The sequence below is a fragment of the Chenopodium album genome, chromosome 12, assembly GCF_948465745.1.
Source record: "Chenopodium album chromosome 12, dcCheAlbu1.1, whole genome shotgun sequence".
Taxonomy (NCBI): domain Eukaryota; kingdom Viridiplantae; phylum Streptophyta; class Magnoliopsida; order Caryophyllales; family Amaranthaceae; genus Chenopodium; species Chenopodium album.
Window position 1 is genome coordinate 31,497,648 of NC_137845.1, and position 17,955 is coordinate 31,515,602.

Sequence of the window (17,955 nt, forward strand, 5' to 3'; positions counted from 1 at the left end):
ATCGATTGAGTGATCTATAAATTAGCATAATCATTGAGCTTGCATGTGGAACCTATATCCCTAGTGTTTAGCATATTGAATTCTTCAATTTGTCTAGCTTTTTGACTTCTTAGTTACCAACCACAACCATTTATATTCTTCGAATTAGCTTGACATAGGCTATAGCATCGTTCCTACTCATTCCTTTGGGTTCGACCCTTGACTTACCATATACTTGTATTAGGTTGGTCGAGTGTTTACAAATTAGGTTTGGCTCTAGGGAGAGGTAGATAACGATCTACATTTTCCTCTTGTCATCTATCCACAAAAAAAGATGGCCGAAGCAAGAGCTCTCATTCAAAGCTTCAAGAAAAAGCCGAATGAAAGTCTTTATGAGGCATGGGAAAGTTATAAGGAGTACCAAAGAGAGTGCCCACACCATGGGATTCCTACATATCAAATCATCCAAATCTCCTATGGAGGTTTAAGCCCCCAAGGCAAGTCTTGCTTGGATGCCGGTGCCGGAGGCCCTATCATGAACAAAACGGAGGATGAAGTGGTGGACTTAATTTAAGATGTGGTAAGGTATCACATGGATTGTCAAGAAGGTGAGAGAGAGTCGACAAGCAACGGTTTATTCAATCGACCATCTCAATGCCATCAACAATTTGTCCTCACAAATCTCAAACTTGGGAAAAGAGATGGCCTTAATTAAGGCAAAGCTTGAGAGTACTTCTTCATAAGCACCTATTCTTCCCTCCCACAATAAGGGGAGAGGTACATCTTCTAACTCTACTCCTCCTTCAACTTCAAAAAATATGCCAAATGGATATGTCTTTTGTGATGTATGTGGTGACCATGATTCTTCTAATTGTCCACATGCATTTGAGAATTGTGATGATGTTGATAATAATGATTGTGATCAAGTGAATTTTATTTCAAATAACAACAATGGACAAAGAAGAAAAAGAGAGCTTTTATGAAACTGTCCACTAGAAGGAGCAAGAAGACAAAGAAGAAAAAGAGAGCTTTTATGAAGAAGAAAATGAAGTTGAAGCAAAATGAGCTTGTTTCGGAAGTTTCATCAAATGAGAATACATCAAGCAACGATGTGAAGTTGCCAAGGAATGAGAAAAAGTTTGTTCCCTTTACCACTTTGAACAAGGTGGTGTTCTTTGACCCTCCATGATTTGGAGGAAGGGTCGAGCTAAGGACCTTAAGCAAGTGCATCCCGGGATGCAACCCGGTTTTCTAAATTTTTCTTTTGATTCTATTTTTCTTAGCTTTCTTTCAATTTCTTTTATTTCTTTCACTTGTTTTGTATTTGGATTAATAGGTTGAATTCATGGGAATTGGACTACCTCGAACGAGCATGAGCACAATGGGAAGGTGTTTCGTGGTATTTGGTGAGAGTATGTTCGATATTATTGAATTTCAAGTCAAAAGGGTAAGGTAATTTAGGAGGTCAGTTAGGAAAAGTTGTGCTTAAACACTATAAGAAATGCGTCGAATTCCGACGGAAAGGTTTCGACAGACATGAAATTCCGTCGAAAAAACCAAAATTTTCGACGGATTTATATTCCGTCGGATATATCCGACGAAATCAAAAATTTCGTCGGAAAATATGTACTTTCCGACGGATTATTCCGTCGGAAATTTAATTTTCCGACGGAATTTGTATCCGTCGAAAATTTCCGACGGAATTTCCGTCCAAATTTTTTTTTTAAAAATACTTGTTTTTTAAAAAAAAAAACCCTAAACAAACAAAACAGGTAAAACCGACTTCCGCCTCTTTTCCTTCACATTCTCTCTCTCTCCTCTCCTCTTCTCTTTCCTCTTTTCCCTCTGTCCCTCCTCTCCTCTTCTCCTCTCCTCCCTCTACCCGTCCTCTCCTTTTCTCGATCTTCTCCTCTTCTCTTTCCTTTTCTCCCTCTGCCCCTTTGCTTGGATTTCTCTTACCTTTCTCTGTCATCTTCTTCTCTCTCCGTCCACCACCAACATCAAGCACCGTCAACAAACAACAACGCAACAACATCCACCGTAACAACATCAACCGCAACCCACTCTCAAGGTTTTTATTTTGTAGATCTAGTTTTAATTTAGGTTAGATTGTAGATGTAGTTAATTTTTTTGTAATTATTATGTTAATTTATGAATTTTATTATATAATTGTATATTTATATATTTCCTGTAATTTTTGTTGGTTAATTATCGTTTTTTTGAACGAAATTCTAATTAAATATGTAGATCTATTGGTTTTGATTTTTTTTTTTTGTGGTATTTTTCGATTTTCTTGTTAATTTTCATATTTTTGGGCTAATTTTCATTTTTTGGTGTTAATTTTCGATGTTTTGGGGGATTTTTGTTTTGTTAGGGTTGATTTTCGTGTTTTTGGGTTTAATTTTCTATTTTTTAGGCTATTTTCGTGTTTTTTGGGGTTAATTTTTGGTGTAGTAGTGTCGGTGGTGGTGTGTGGCGGTGGGATAAGGGTGGGTTTGTGGCGGAGGGTGAGTTTTGTGGTTGGGGTCAGTGTGAGTGGTTCTGGGGTTTGGGCTGGTGGTTAGGGCTGGTGATTCTAGCGTGGGGGCTGGTGGTTCTAGGGTGGGGGTGCAGTTTTTTTTTATGTTTTTTTAGTAGAAATTTCCAACGGACTTTCCTGGGCCTGGATATTTCGTCCGACAGAAAAATTCCGTCGGAAATTTCGTCGGAAAACTGATTCCTACGGAATTTCTGTCGGAAAAGGTCATTTTTCAGACAAGACCTTTTACGACAACCGCTTCCGACGGAAAATTTTGTCAGAAACGGGTTTTCCGACGGAAAACAGGGTGTTTCCGACGGAATTTTTCCATCGAAATTCAACTGTTTTCTAGTAGTGAAATGTGAAGCAAATTTGTGCTTGGTGGGTTCATTATGGTGCTCTCACTAATTTAGGATGTTGAACCCACTGAAATGGGGTTTAAAAACTGATGTGTTTAGTGGGTTCAATAATCCCGGGATGATAAAGATCATTAAGCCCATATATGAACGCACCAAGAACAAGAAACAAGCAAGAATAGGAGACGCAGGAGCACGCACGCTGTAGCCCAGCTGCACTACTTCTTCTTTCTTTCTCCTATCTTTTCCTCATTTCATTCCAAACCCACACTCCGTCTGCACCTCTTTTTCACTCAAGAACGAAACCCTAAACCTCTAACAATAAAAAATCATCCCTCAAATCATCAAAACAACTCACAAAATCAACAATTTCCTACTCAAAATTCATCGTCTTCATTGCAAATCATTCTACCTTCCTCCATTTTTTCTTCTCCAATCTCTCTCCTCTATTAAAGAGCAAATTGGGGATTTCGGTGTGGTGGATTTTGGTGCCTAATTCTTGATCATTCTTGCTTCTTGTATGGTATAATCATCTTCTTTACCTCTATTTTATATTATTATATCAATTTGTAGTAAGAATTTGATTAATTTGGTGATTGTGAATAGTAGTAGTATCATTTTTGTTGAATATGTTATTTGATTGAGTAATTGGGTTGATTATATGTGTTGTTGTTGATTAATTGTGCCTTACATTGTGTTGTTGTTGATTGTGTAGCTTAATTGTGAAATTTGGTTGCAATTTGTGGAAGGTTGATTTTTGGTAGTGTTTCTAGTAAGTGGTGATTGGAGTATTGGTTGGATGAACCAAGTCTTGTGGTATTGTTGTGATTATGGTGATTTGTGGATTTGTGATTGTGTTTTGGTTGTGAATTTGGTGAAGCAAAAATGTCTAAGATTATGAAAACCCTCACGTCCAAAAAGAGAAAAACAAACATAACCATTGAAGAACCTTCTCCATCAAACACACCTTCTTCCCAAACACAAAATGAAGACCCTCTTCCTCTACCATGAGCCAACTAGGGAGTTCTTGGCCTCTTTGACTACTACTCCGGTTGGTACCAAGGACTTCCAAATCACCTTCCAGCTTTTAAATGTTGAGCATGTCATGTCTTTGGCCGAATTTAATGCGACCCTTGACTTCAATCCGGGGGCAGATATTCTCTTCTCCGAGCATGATTATGTGGATGGGTACTCCCAATATTCTTGGTGGCATAATATCTCGGGGAAGAATGAGTTCTCCGCCTGCTATTCTCTTGCAAGCGACACATTCCAACCATGTCTCCGAGTGCTTCATAAGTTGTTGGGGTACTCGGTGTTCCCTAACCAAGATTTAGGCAAGATGTCGCAAGCCGAGTTGCGAGTTCTATGGATGGCAACTAGGGAAGAGTTGCGTGGGAGGTTGAACTTTAGGCATATATTTTTGAGGAATTGTATAGACATGAGGGGCAATAGGTCGGGAGACATCCCTTGTTGTAGCATGATGACCAGGTTGGCTACCAACCTTGGTTATGGGAGATATCTCCTCTCTTGTACTCCGGCGGGGGATGCCAACACCCTTTATCTCGACACCGCTTAACTTAAGCAAGTGAAATTCATAGCAAAGAGCGAAGATGACGAGGTGTTTGATTGGCTTGTGAGGAATGCTCATCGGTGCTATCTTTCGAACCACTCCTTGACCTCCCTTCACCGGCATGCCCCGAATGTATGGTTTATGCCTATTAGCAACCGCATCCTCGGTAAGGATGAAGACATGGAAGATGTGCTCAATGAAGAGCAACAAATTCAAAGAAATCATCATTAACAACAACAACAATAACAACAACAACAACAACAACAACAACAACAACAACAAGAGCAAGAAGTGCCTCAACCTCAACATCGACAACATCGATTCGCCAACCCCGATATGGAGGCTTTGAGTGCTGTAGGGAATATTTCAAGCATCCCACACTTGAGCCCCACTGTGATCATACACTTAAGCATGGTGGCGTCCAAAGGGAAGGAACCTAAAGCAAAAACGTCGCCAACAAGTTTTAGAAACTTGTAAACCGTTCACAGGGTAAAGGTTACACCCCTTCACAATCCATGAGATCGCTAACTCCATAGTGGTCATGAACCATGACTGGATATTCGGGGATGAAGGTACAAATCCAACCTAAAAGAGATTGAACTTGCCCTAAATAGGCCTCTACTTTATTCTTCTCATATTCATATGCGCTTTCTGACTAACATACAATCAATATATTAACCCTAAACCTATTTAATCTATGTTGGTTGAATATTAATGCACAAAAAAATCTATTATTGGCGATCACTTGAATTAAAATCACAGTAGCCTAAATAAAATTATTAATTATCTTATTAAGCGTGATTACAAGTACAAATTCCCTTTAAACCTGCAAGAGAGAGCGTGATCAAGCAGTAACAATAAATATCAAGCAACATGATAAATCATCATTAAAATAATCTCATCAAAGCATAATAATATTAGCAAGATCCTAGGCATGATACTAACAAGATAAATAACGAATCCTAGCATGCCACTAAACAATAAAGATCAAAGCTTTAACCCTAACATGATACTAACATGATAGAAGAAAATAGGAAGTAACCTAAGCATGATACTAGAAAGCAATAAATAACATCCTAACATGATACTAGGAATTAAGATAATCTAAGCATGATTTCTGTAGAAATATAGCAATAAAACAACTTACTTTGTTGCCTCAATATCTCTTTCTATCAAAACAATACACGCGTTAGTAACTTCAATGAAAATATTAAATCAAACAATTAATTTAAATAATTGAAATAGGGATTTAGGATCAAACCCTCAGAAATTATCAACCTTTCACGTCTTGGGCGAAGGCAACTTCAAGCTTGGCTAGGTGTGTCTAGAACTCTTGAATACGGAATATTGTATGGTGTTTGAAAAGGCTAGGTTAGAAAGAGGGAGAGAGAATAAGCTATTACTCAAGAGAAAGAAGAGAATTAGATGATTACTGATGATTGTTAATGAATAAAAAATGGGGAAATACGACCCTATTTATAAGGAAAAAGGTCTCGAAATGATCAGAAAAAGATCAAATTTGATTCGAAGTAAAACTACTCCCATGGCGACGCGACAGCTCCATCGCGATGCGATGGCTCTGTCGTTTCGCGATGGTTCACGCACTAACTCAAAGCTGTACAGAGACCTTAATCTTATTAAATTAGACTAATTGACGTCCGTACTTATCTTTTAAAATCAGATTTAATCTTTCAAAACACTTGTTTTATTCCAAAAAAAATTCTTTATTTTCTAAAAGATATAATTACTAATCCTAATTCCACTAGAATTTAAGATAACCTTCTAGATTATTCTAGAAAATTAAAATCAATCCTAATGACTTAAGGAATATTAATTAATGGGCCCTCCACTAAATCATTGGGCCATATAAAAATCATTTTGGACCCAATTTAGTATTTTGGCCATAACTTCCTCATTATTCATCGAAATTGGGTTTATAATATCACTACAAGAAAAACCATTTATCGCAACAAGTTTTTGCAACGACTTAAATTTTGTCGTTGCAAAATATAATTTTGGCAACGACTACAAATATACCATTGCAAATCTTGTTGCAAAAAATAAAATTTTCGTTTCCCTCCACCAACCATTAGCGCGGGCAATGAAAATTTGGGGGTTAAAATTTAAAACTATGATTTGTAATGAAAGTAGTCGTCTAAAAAAAATTAATGTGTAGCCACAACAGTAGAAAAATAAAGTCTTGAGTATTGCAACAACTATAGTGGTGGCAAAAAATATCAATATGTTTATCAACAATAATAGTCGTTGCCAAAAAATATATCAAAAATAAAAAAAAAATAAATTAAATAGCCAAATTAAACAAAAGACATACAGCTAATTCCCATCCTTTTTTATTTCATTTTTTTCTTATTCTAAGAACAAAAAACCCCAGACCACTTTCCCACTCAAGAACCTTACGCAATTTCATTTTCTTTCCTTCATTGTTCTTCGGCGGCGGCTACAATGAATGACTCCATCAGCGACGCGTTCTTCCTCCGGCAACACTACTTGGCCTTTTCATGTAAGATTTCTAACTTTTAATTGTTGTGTTCAATTCGTAGGGTCTTAATTTTGTCAGGTTCAATTTAATTTCTGGGTTTAATAAAAAATGATGGGTTCGATTTTATGGTTTAGTGAAGGGTTAGGTCTGAAGAATTTTACTAGTAGAGGATTATTAGTTGTTACTAGCATCTAGGTACGAATCTGGGTATTAATTTGAAGGGTTAATTTTATAATTTTTGTAATTATTGGATGGTCAAGGTTATTTCTAAGTGGAAGTTGAGTTCAATTAATAGTTGATAATATGTGTTGCATGATATTACATTGAAATTAGCTTATCGTTGAAAATTAAGTTCATATGAATTTCTGGGTTACCGTTGTAGTTTTTGTTTTTCCTATTTTGTTGGGCTGTTGGTTGAATTGTCAGTTTAGTTGGTGGTAATTATTAAAAACCTCCTATTATTTGCCAAAAAAAAATGATAATAATTTTTGTGTACAGATTCTTTGTCTTAAGGCTACACTTTATACTATAATTTTCTCATTTTAAATTAAATTAAGGGTATTATTTAGAAACTTACAGTATGCAAGTGGATTGGTATTCAAAAAGTGACAAATTCTCTTACCTAATATTTCATTAATTTAACTCATAATTGCATATCTAAAAGTCTACATCTTATATGGATAATGATATTGGCGTAGTGATGTCTGTATTAACTCTATAGTTGTACTAGTATAGTCATATATGTTATTATGTTATCCAAACTAAATTTGAATGAGGTATTATATATGATGTAATGTATAATATATGTAGTTTTATTATTATCTTCTTAATCATTGACTAATATTGCATTGGCTTATGACATTGAAGTTATGTTTTTGATATCTGATTGCGATTTTGGAGGACCTGCACTATAATTTGAATAATAATATTAGAGAAAGTTATTTAGAGACCTTCATTATTAGTATGAAATTTAATAATTAGTTGCCGGAGACCCACTGCCACGGGGTTACAGGTTTTCTCTGTACACACTGACCCAGGCACACCCTGCCCCAACAATTTGCATCTAACCGAACTAACTCCCTGCCAACAAAATTAAAAAATAACAAATTTATTGCTTCTATTATTAGGGTGGTAGTGGGTTTCTAGGCTGGTCTATTCTTGCTGAAGTAGGGGTTAGGAGGGGTAGTTTGTTTGGTGGCAGGTTTCCTCCTAAGGTGGGTGGTGAGGTTTGCAGTTGAGTTTGCTTCTACAGGATGGGTGTATGTTGTTGTGGTGAGTCTGCTAATCTGGTTGGGCCATTGTTTTTGAGGGGCAGGTTGTGCCAATGGGTTGTGGGTTTTTTTTTTTTTAGTGTTTGTTTCTCTGGTGTGTTATGTTATGTTTTGTTGTTTGTGTGTTGGTTTAGCTAGTATGAGGGTGTCTTGTGATTAATAAAAATGTTTTTTTTTTATTCTATAATTTATAAATTTTTATCCTTGTATTGTGTTATTAATATACATGTTTTTTTTTTCGAGTACTAGGAGATGGATTTGAATAAGACTTGGATGAAAATAAGAAATCTATCGTCTCCTGATTATGTTAAAGGTGTTGATGGCTTTTTAAATTTTGCTTATTCCCATGTAAGATTAGATGATAAAGAAACTTTCACTATTAGATGTCCTTGTAATAAGTGTCAAAATATATTTTTTAAAAAGAGATGTGGTATAAGATTAGACTTACTTAAGTGGGGAGTGTATGAGAACTATACCTTCTGGGAATTTCATGGGGAAATTTTACAAAGTGTAAATGAAAATGAGTTTGATGATGATGATGATGATGATGATGATGATGATAGTGAATTTAATATGTTAGAAGATGCTTGTGGCATCATGGAAGGTATTACTGAGAATAGTCATGTACAACCTAATGAAGATGCTAGAAAGTTTTACCGACTTCTTGAAAAATTTCAAGAGCCTTTGATAATAGATGGCTCTAAAATGACAAAGCTGTCATATATTGTGAAGTTGCTTCACTTAAAGGTTCTCAATAATTGGAGTGATAGCTCTTTTGACAATTTACTGAAGTTGCAGCGCCAAGCTTGGGTTACTACTCTTCCAAGTTCCTATTATGAGGCAAAAAAGCTGATCAAAGACTTGGGTCTTGATTATATAGAGATTGATGCTTGCCAAAATGACTGCATCATTTACTGGAAAGAGCATGAAAATTTGAATAAGTGCCCTAAATGTCGTTTGTTAAGGTGAAAAACAGATAATGAAAAAGGCTCTTCTAAGGGAGTACATGTTCCTCACAAGGGTCTACGGTATTTTCCATTGAAGTCTAGGTTGCAAAGGTTGTATATGTCAAGAAAAACTGCTAAAGATATGCAGTGGCACAAAGTGGAAATAGAGGATGATGATATTATAAGGCATCCTGCTGATTCAGTTGCATGGAAATCATTTGATGAAGAGTTTAAATCAGATGCACGTAATGTAAGGCTTGGGCTAGCTTGTGATGGTTTTCAGCCTTTTGCCAATTCTCCATATAGTATATGGCATGTGGTTCTCATTCCTTACAATTTACCTCCTTTGTTTTGTATGAAACCCCATTCTTTTATGTTAACTTAGCTTATCATAGGACCAACAAGTCCCGGAAGGGATATAGATGTGTATCTTCGGCCACTAATTGATGAATTGAAGGAGCTTTGGGAAGAGGGAGTTGAAACTTATGATGCATATTGTAATGAAAATTTCAGACTGCGTGCTGCTGTTTTGTGGACAATTAATGACTTTCCCGCTTATGGAGATTTTTCGGGCTGGTGTACTAAAGATAATTTCTCTTGCCCATGTTGCCACAAGGAAACTAAACGCACTAAATTGATGCATAAAGGTGGCTATCTACGTCATCGTCGCTGGCTCCCACTTAGTCACTAGTGGAGAAAGTGGAGTAAAGCCTTTGATGGTACGATAGAAAGGGGGCGTGCACCAAAGCCTTTAAGCAGGGATGAAGTGTTGCAACATTGTAGTTGCTTCACACCGGTTGATTTTGGAAAACCTTCTAAAAAGAGAAAAAATAATTCGTCTAATAGTTTGTACGGGTGGTATAAAACAACATTTTCTTTGAACTACCATATTGGAGAAAACTAAAACTCCGCCATAACTTAGATGTTATGCACATCGGAAAAAATGTGCCTGATAATATATTGGGTTTTTTAATGAACATAAAAGGAAAAAACAAAGATACCATGAAGGCCCGCTTGGATTTAGTGAAAATGAAGATAAGGGAGGAGTTGCACCCTATATTAGATGGAAACAAAGTCCGTGTGCCTGTTGCAAGCTATTGTTTGAGCCAAAATGCCAAAGCTGCCATATGTGATATGTTTGGGAACATAAAATCTCCTGATGGATATTTATCCAACATTTCACGTTGTGTGAAAGATGGAGGAAAAAGGATTTCATCTATGAAAAGCCATGATCATCATGTGTTTATTGAGCAGTTGCTTACCTTTGCCGTTCGAGGTTTCTTACCAAAACAAGTATTTGTGAGATATAGATGGATGTATCCTGTAGAGAGGTAGCCCTATTTTATAATATTTTATTGTTTGATTTTCTTGTTTGGTAATAATTTTCTAACTTTAAAATTTGTTTTAACCATTAGGTACATCCAAACATTAAAAGCATACGTTCGAAATAGAGCACATCCTGAAGGTGCTATTGTCGAAGGTTATCTTGCAGATGAGTGCTTAACATTCTGCTTAAGATATATGAGTGACATTGATACTAAGTTCAATCGAAAAGCAAGAAATGATGATGATGGGGATGAGGTTGTTGAAGGTACCAGGAATTCAAATCTTGAGATATTTAGACCACTTGGTCATTATATTGGACAGGGTGTTCCTGTACATCTCAGTTTTGAGGAGTGTGATCAAATTCATTCTTATATTCTCCATAATTGTGATGAGCTTATTGAGTTTGTAGAGTAAGTTCTTTCAAATAAAATTGTACTTGTTCTTGCATTCTTGTCTAAATTCATTTAAACCTCTTGATTATTATTTGTAAGTTCACCAATATTTTATATTTTAATTTAAATTTTATTTCTACAGGAAGCACAAGCTGGAGTTGGAAAAGGAGTGTACAAGAAATATAGAACGAAGGCATAAAGAAGAATTTTCCAAATGGATTTATCAGCATGTATGCTATTTTTTATTGTACATACTTTTCATTCATTTTCTTTGAAGTTTATTATGGATTATTTTAGTATTTAAATGCTTGTGACTTTCTTAGTATGAGTTTTTTTTTATTTGTTTTAGGTACGAAATATGCATGAAAAGGGAGATGTCGATGATGATTTGTATAATTTGGTTTGTGGTCCTTCAAGAGTTGTTAGGCGGATACGCTGGTTACATTGTTAATGGTTTTCGATTTCATAGCAAGGATCGTTGTGAAAATAGGAAAACTCATAAGTGTGGCATTATGGTCCGGGGAGATGATACCTCTGATAAAAAATATTTTGGTATTTTGGGAGACATATTTGAAATGCATTACCCTAAAGGAAATCATGTATTTGTTTTCAAATGTAATTGGTATGTTGTTGGATGCCAAGGTAGAGGGTTTAAGGTAGATGAATTTGGATACATAAGTGTAAACAAGATACGGTCCTTAAAAACTGATGAAGTTTTTGTATTGGAGTCACAAGTTGAACAAGTTTTTTTTGTCGATGACCCGCGAGAGAAAGACTGGCAGTTTGTTATTAAGACACTTCCAAGGGATTTGTATAATATGCTTAGTGCTAGTGTCGATGGACAAGATGGGGATGATGTTGATGTTCATAATGAAGTTGATGTTGATGTATTTCAACAAGGGGAAATGCAAGAGCAATGTTTTACTTCTGATTCAAATGTTGCTAATTTGGTGTTATCTACAGACACGTTTGTGATTGAACGAGAGGTTATTGAAATGGTAAAAAAAATCATGGAGGAGTACAAGGCACATTATGACTTTATAAATGACGGTGAAATTGAAGAGTTTAATGACATCTCAAGTGAAGAAGAAGAGGAGTTTGATTTTGACACATAAGTGACATTTTCGTTTAAGTTATCATGAGTTAGTTTTTTTTTTTTCCATGTTTTCTTTGTTTTATTATGCTATGCTTTTGGTGTTGTTTAGTGTAGTTTGTTTAATTGTACAAGTTTAATTGTGATATGCTGATTTGCATATTTTAACCTTTTGGACTATAATTGATCATCTTCTTCTTTGGTTAATAGAATGCTTTTACTTTGCCAAAAAATGAATGTACTTGTATGAACACTAGCATGTGATTTAAGTATTATTGATTTAATAATTTGTATTATGCATCAATTAACAGGTTTTTTTTTTATTCTTCTAGTACTGTTATATTTTTGTTGGTGTAGGAATAAGAAGATAATACCATCACTACATAAAAGATGCCAGGAAGAGGAGGAGGCAAGAGTACGGGTAATCGTGTATTGTACCTGGAAGGCTTCAAAGTCTAAATCAAGCTAATCGATTTACCCAACATCACTTGCAAGATGGTGCTTATATGGTAGAAAAAGGTAAGCAAAATTATGTTTAAACATTATATGGCTCAAATTTTTATATAAAAACAACTTTTTTTTTATAATAAAGGAACAATAACAAAAGTCTCTGATCGAAACAAAGGTCGAATTCGTAGTCCATCTCAAAGGGATAGAGAAATCGAAATGGCTCTGAGAAGTAAGACACTCTGTACACATACTGTAACATTCTTTTTTAAATAAATAATATCCTTTTTTTTCCGTCCAAAATATTCAATTGACAATGTCGAATTTTTTTTGCTACATTAAGTTAATAGTGACTAGTTATTTTATATACTTACAGATTTAGAGAGACAATGAGCACCATCTACTATGATGGACATAGTTAGAGAAATAGAGTCTCCAACTCTCAGGGTGATAGTTATGTCCAAACCCCTGATAATGATGTAGAGAATATCAAAAATGATGAAGCAAATGATTCATCTCAAGGTTTCATTCCAGCTTTAGGTAAGCTAATAATGTTTTAGTTTCTTAAAATAATTGTCAATATTAAACCATATTTGATTCATAAATACAAACATGTTAACATGATTTGGTGGTATGTGCACTAGGTAAGAGAAAGAGATACAATAGGCTAACTTCAAGAGTTGTAGACGCTTTGCAAGTGAAATCAGCTGCAATTCCTAAACCCACTGAGCCAAGGGAGGAAAATATAAATGAAGAGGTACAAGCCAATGAAATTGATAATATGACAAATTTAGAAGATGCAACTCAAGGTAAATTTTAAAGTTAATAACATGTGTAGATTTTATGAAATTCTTGAATACTTTGTAAGACTTTATTATATGCTAACAGGTACAAGTAAGAGAAGGGGAAGAGGAAACATGGGGAAATATAAAAGTTATGTTGTTGACATGAAAATCAAGGGAAAAGGCTCTAAACTTTCAGTCTACATTCCTGATGAAATTGAGCGTGCAATTTGGAGAAAATGCAAGACACCTAGTGAATGAGTGTGGTCGTGTGGTCAGAACTAAGGCCCCATTGGATGTTCGAAATTGGCAGGAAGCTTTTTCAGTTGCAAGTGAAAGTATGTGGAAAGAAATACAGGTAACACTAGTACATTAACTTGATAATTGCTGTTTAAGGTTTTTTTTTTTTTAAAAAAAAAAGAAATACAGTTCGAATTTTTTACTAACAGAAAATGTACAAAAATAGGATAATTTCTGATAAATTGATAATTATTACTATGTATATTAACTTGATAATTGTTGTTAAGATAAAAAAAAAGGAATATCGTAATGCTGTAAATTCTGTTTGGCTATTTATTATTTATATTCTTTTTACATTGTAGGACAAGTTTGGAATTGAATCTAGTCGGACTTTGAAGATGTACGGTTTTGTTGTCGACACCATGCAACGATTATATAGGTTGTGGAAATGCCGACTACATTACTACTACAAGAGTCCCAAATGTGGAAAAGATGATGCTGAGCATACGAAGAATCCTCCCCCTGATGTACCCTTAGAGTAATGGAAATCTTGTGTAAAGCATTTTGGATCATTTGAATTTAAGGTAATTTTTCCTAATCAAAACCATTAAATTAGTCAGCATTCTATAAGTAAAAACCTACTTTTTTTTGTGAAAAATACTCATGTAGCTTGTAAGTGAAAGGAACTCTAAGAATCGACTGTCAACCAATAGATGTATTCATACAACTAGAAATTAGGCTTTTGTGGAAGTAGAAGATGTACTGGTAAGATTGATTTCATGTATGAGTTAAAAAAAGTAAATGCTTTTGCTTTTATTATCTTTAAAATTAGTCTAATTGATCTTTGATGTGTAGACAAAAGAGAATGGAATTGTAAAGCCTTCTACAGATGTAATATGGCTTATTGAACACACACACTATAATGGGAAAGGCGAGCTAGAATGGGGAGATGGGATATGCTCAAAAGAAGTACATGTATGTCCTACTAAAGTAATAACTCTTTATTATTTATGATTTAACGTAATCTGATGTTTTTCTATTCTGAATTGTTTTATATCTTCCAGGATAAATTGAAAGATGTTGTTGCTAAGGTAGGGGATTCAATGACTCAAGAGGAGATTTCGATTTAAGTTTTAGGATCAAGGTCTGGTCACTTTTGTGGAAAAGGTTCTACTATCCGGGCGTATTGTAAAAACAAACAACAACTAGAGCAAAACAAACTTGTATTGGAATAACAAGAAAAAATTCAAGAACAAGAAAAAAAGATTAAAGAGCTAGAAGAAAGCCAGCAAAAGCAACAACAAGAACTAGAGGAGTACAAAAAACAACAAGAAGAGCAAATGGAGGCTTTTAAAAGGGAATTTTTGCAGCAGCTTGCAAATAGAGGACTCTAGTTAATTTTAACAACCAGGTAAATAGTAATTTTTTTTTTACAATTAAGAAAACCAAAACAAGGAGTCAGGGCTTTTCCCTAGAATGAATTTCTACTTTATATGCCTATGTTACTATAATTCTAGGAACTTTCCTAACCGTAAGACATGATAGTGTTGCTACTTTGTGCTTGATATCTCTGTCCATATCTCTTACACTTTTATTGCTGAAATAAAAGTTATCAATTGCAAGAAAAATGGTCAGGGGTTGAAGCAAACATCGGGGAGCTAATAGTGTATTGTTATATTCCATCTTCATTGAAAATCCGAACATCAAATCATTTTTTATCTTTCATTATTTCCAAGCCCCATCTTCCTCTCTAATGATTAGCCTGGCAGATAATATCAGATAGGCTACCTTATGAGCCCTTGAAAATAATAACAGATTTCTCGATAGCTCCAAATTACATAAATCTTGCATTTTTTAAAGGGAATTTGTTTCGGAACATGATATAATTGAACTATGTACCTAAGCTTGAAAGTATAACCATTTGTTATGATTGTGATTGTTATGCTTCGAAACTTTATCATGTTTTAGCATGTTAAAATTGTGGTTGTTCACAGTTGCTTGTGTTTAGTACTTACTTTTTGTGTTTTGCACTTACTTTTTGTGTTTTGTATAAACTTATTTTCAGGTGCCATGGTCATTCATTTTGAAGGTTTGATGAATGGATTTTTTTGCCAAGGATTGTGCTTTCCTTTCAATGACTGAAGGTCTCTTTTGTGTTTATTAAGAACATGCAAATGTAAGTTTTTGAAACTCAGAGATAGGAGAATATTAGAAGGTATTCGGCATTATATGTGTAGTATAATGTCGTTATTTATATTAAGGACATTAAAGAATCCTTAGTTAGGTTTTGGATTAATACCCAAATATATCATGTATTTGACAGGTCTAATTACAATTATTACCATTTTGGTATGACTCATTTATATTTTGATGTAGTTATTCCGACCACATATTCGTTGCAAAAATTATATTTTTATCTAAAATTTGTTATCAAGAAATGTGTATTGTAGTGCCACTTTTTCAGTTGGTGTAACATACATCTTTTTAGTTTACAAATTTGTTGTTGATGTAGGGTTAAATAGCAACGGTGTTGTCGTTGTAAAAAATGTGTTTTAGTAACAGATTTTATTGTTGTTACAGAGTACAATATTTTTAGCAACAATGAGAGTCGTAGCAAAACATAGAGTTTTCGCTACGACTTTTGTTGTTGCTATACATATAAAAGATTTATTGCAACAACATTTTCTGTTGCCAAAAATGAGATTTAAATAATCGAATTTAGTGTGTTTTGTAACGACATATATTTAGCAACAACTCTTATCGTCGCGAAAAATAGATTTTTTGCAACGATTAAAATTGACGCCAAAGCTTTGGCTACGCCCATTCCCGCAGCGACAAAAGTCGTTGCAAAAAATATTTATTACAACGACTTTTGATATATTGCAACGACTTTTGCCGTCGCGATAAAAAGGTCTTTCTTGTAGTGTATATATCGTTGGAAAGCTCTTTTCAAGCCCAATCCAACTACACTATCATTGGACCCTCATCATGGACCAAACTAAACTGGACTGGACATTTTCCATAAAATAGAGTATGAAAAAGAAATATTTTCGAAAATAGAAAGAAGTATTTTTATTAAAACGACCGCACCAAAAGACTTTTCACATTTCACCTCGTTCGATAATGACGTGAAAGATATTCATTACTGGATTTGGTTTTTGGGGTGACACAATCAGGTGTTTACAGAAGCCCCCACTTTGACTGAGTTTGGAGAAATGTAAGTTTTGAAAACAAAAGCCAAAGTAGCGATAGGGACGGAGAATGATTCAGAACGTTATGCGATCCTAAATCATTCTTGTAATGCCGATACCTGCAAACTAGCGTTAGTTAAACAGATAAAAGAGTTCAGAAACGCGTATCTTGCACCGTCGAGCACACGCCTCTAGGGTAACCGAATTTTGTTGTATTTTGTTTGTGTTGACCTCCACGGTGTCTCGTGAACGCCATCTAAAGGCAACAGTGCCTCGCTATCTTCATTTATTTATGATAATCCTCCACAGTACCTCGGGAACATCATCGAAGGTGATTGTACCTTGTCATCTCCAGGGTTATGGCAGTATCTCGCCACGGCAGTACCTCGTCGCTATAAACAATCTCCTCTCTGCTTTGGGACATCGTCGAAGACCGCTTCTTGTAGCCATCTTCAAATCTGTTGTGAAAATCTTCCTTGGAAGGTGATCGAAGACCATCGCTTGTTGATCCTTATTTTCCTAGTACTTTGCTGATATATTTTGCTGTGATTGCTTGCTGTGCCAGTACCTCGGCACATTTTGTAATGAGCCGGTACTTAGGCGCTTGTGCTTGTTTGTGAACCAATACCTCGGTTCTTGTGATGAGCCAATACTTAGGCGCTTTGAGTAAAGTGAGATGATCGTTGTCAGGCCGATCATTTACCGCAATTGTAATTGAGCCGACTACTAATCATGTCAATTTGCGTATAAGGGCTAACTGGCGTACCAAGGAACCATTTTTGTTGAATAAGGTCCACATAACCATTTATGGGGCCTAGAAGTTGCATCGCTGAGGAAAGGAGAACTAGCACACGCAGCCACATGTCATAGCGGCGCGTCAGGTTTGTCGTGGCGCGATAGCTCTTTCGCAGCGCGATGGAATCAGGGTTTAGAATAAAACCCCTTTCTTCCTCATTTCGTCACTGTTGCTTTCTTTTTGCTCGGTTTTCACTCATACTTTCACCTTGGTCGTTCTTGCTCGTTTCTCAACCAAATTCGCTCAAATTTGTTGCAAATCGAAGCTCTCGATCTCTAGTTTGCCGATTTATGTAAGTTTTGCTCAAACTCCTCTCGGTTTGGAAGAATTTTGTGTGTTTTATTTGCGAATTTTTGAAAAATTCAAAACTTCTTTTGCTCATTTTGCTTTGTTCGACAAATTTCTTGCCAAGAAATCGCTTGTTTATGCTTATATATTACCTTAGGAGTGTTTTAAGATTTGTTTAACTCAATTTGGTGAAGAAACAAAAGTTTTGCCATTGTTTGGGCTCTTTGAGTTAGTGAGAACAATGAGACTTGTTCTTCTT

The 17,955-nt window shown here is 35.3% G+C and overlaps 1 protein-coding gene and 1 pseudogene across 3 annotated transcripts; one reads left to right on the forward strand and one right to left on the reverse strand.

The window, feature by feature from the left end:
* Positions 1-328: 328 nt before the first annotated feature.
* Positions 329-426, reverse strand: LOC145573527 (small nucleolar RNA R71; annotated as a pseudogene).
* A 6,383-nt stretch (positions 427-6,809) lies between these two features.
* Positions 6,810-15,811, forward strand: LOC145572305 (uncharacterized). 3 transcript variants are annotated; one of them, XR_014096769.1, is made up of 11 exons: positions 6,810-6,944; positions 10,557-10,877; positions 11,002-11,089; positions 11,209-12,631; positions 12,776-12,939; positions 13,044-13,208; positions 13,288-13,539; positions 13,784-14,005; positions 14,277-14,396; positions 14,486-14,832; positions 15,487-15,811. XR_014096769.1 is itself a non-coding variant. In XM_081631298.1 (10 exons), coding segments are annotated over exons 1-4 (513 nt in total). In that variant the 5' UTR covers positions 6,810-6,942; the 3' UTR covers positions 11,311-12,939; positions 13,044-13,208; positions 13,288-13,539; positions 13,784-14,005; positions 14,277-14,396; positions 14,486-14,832; positions 15,487-15,784. The 3 variants fall into 3 exon arrangements, 1 of the variants encoding a protein (XP_081487424.1); XM_081631298.1 differs by having other exon boundaries at positions 11,209-12,939; positions 15,487-15,784; XR_014096770.1 differs by lacking the exon at positions 10,557-10,877 and having other exon boundaries at positions 11,209-12,939.
* Positions 15,812-17,955: the final 2,144 nt, after the last annotated feature.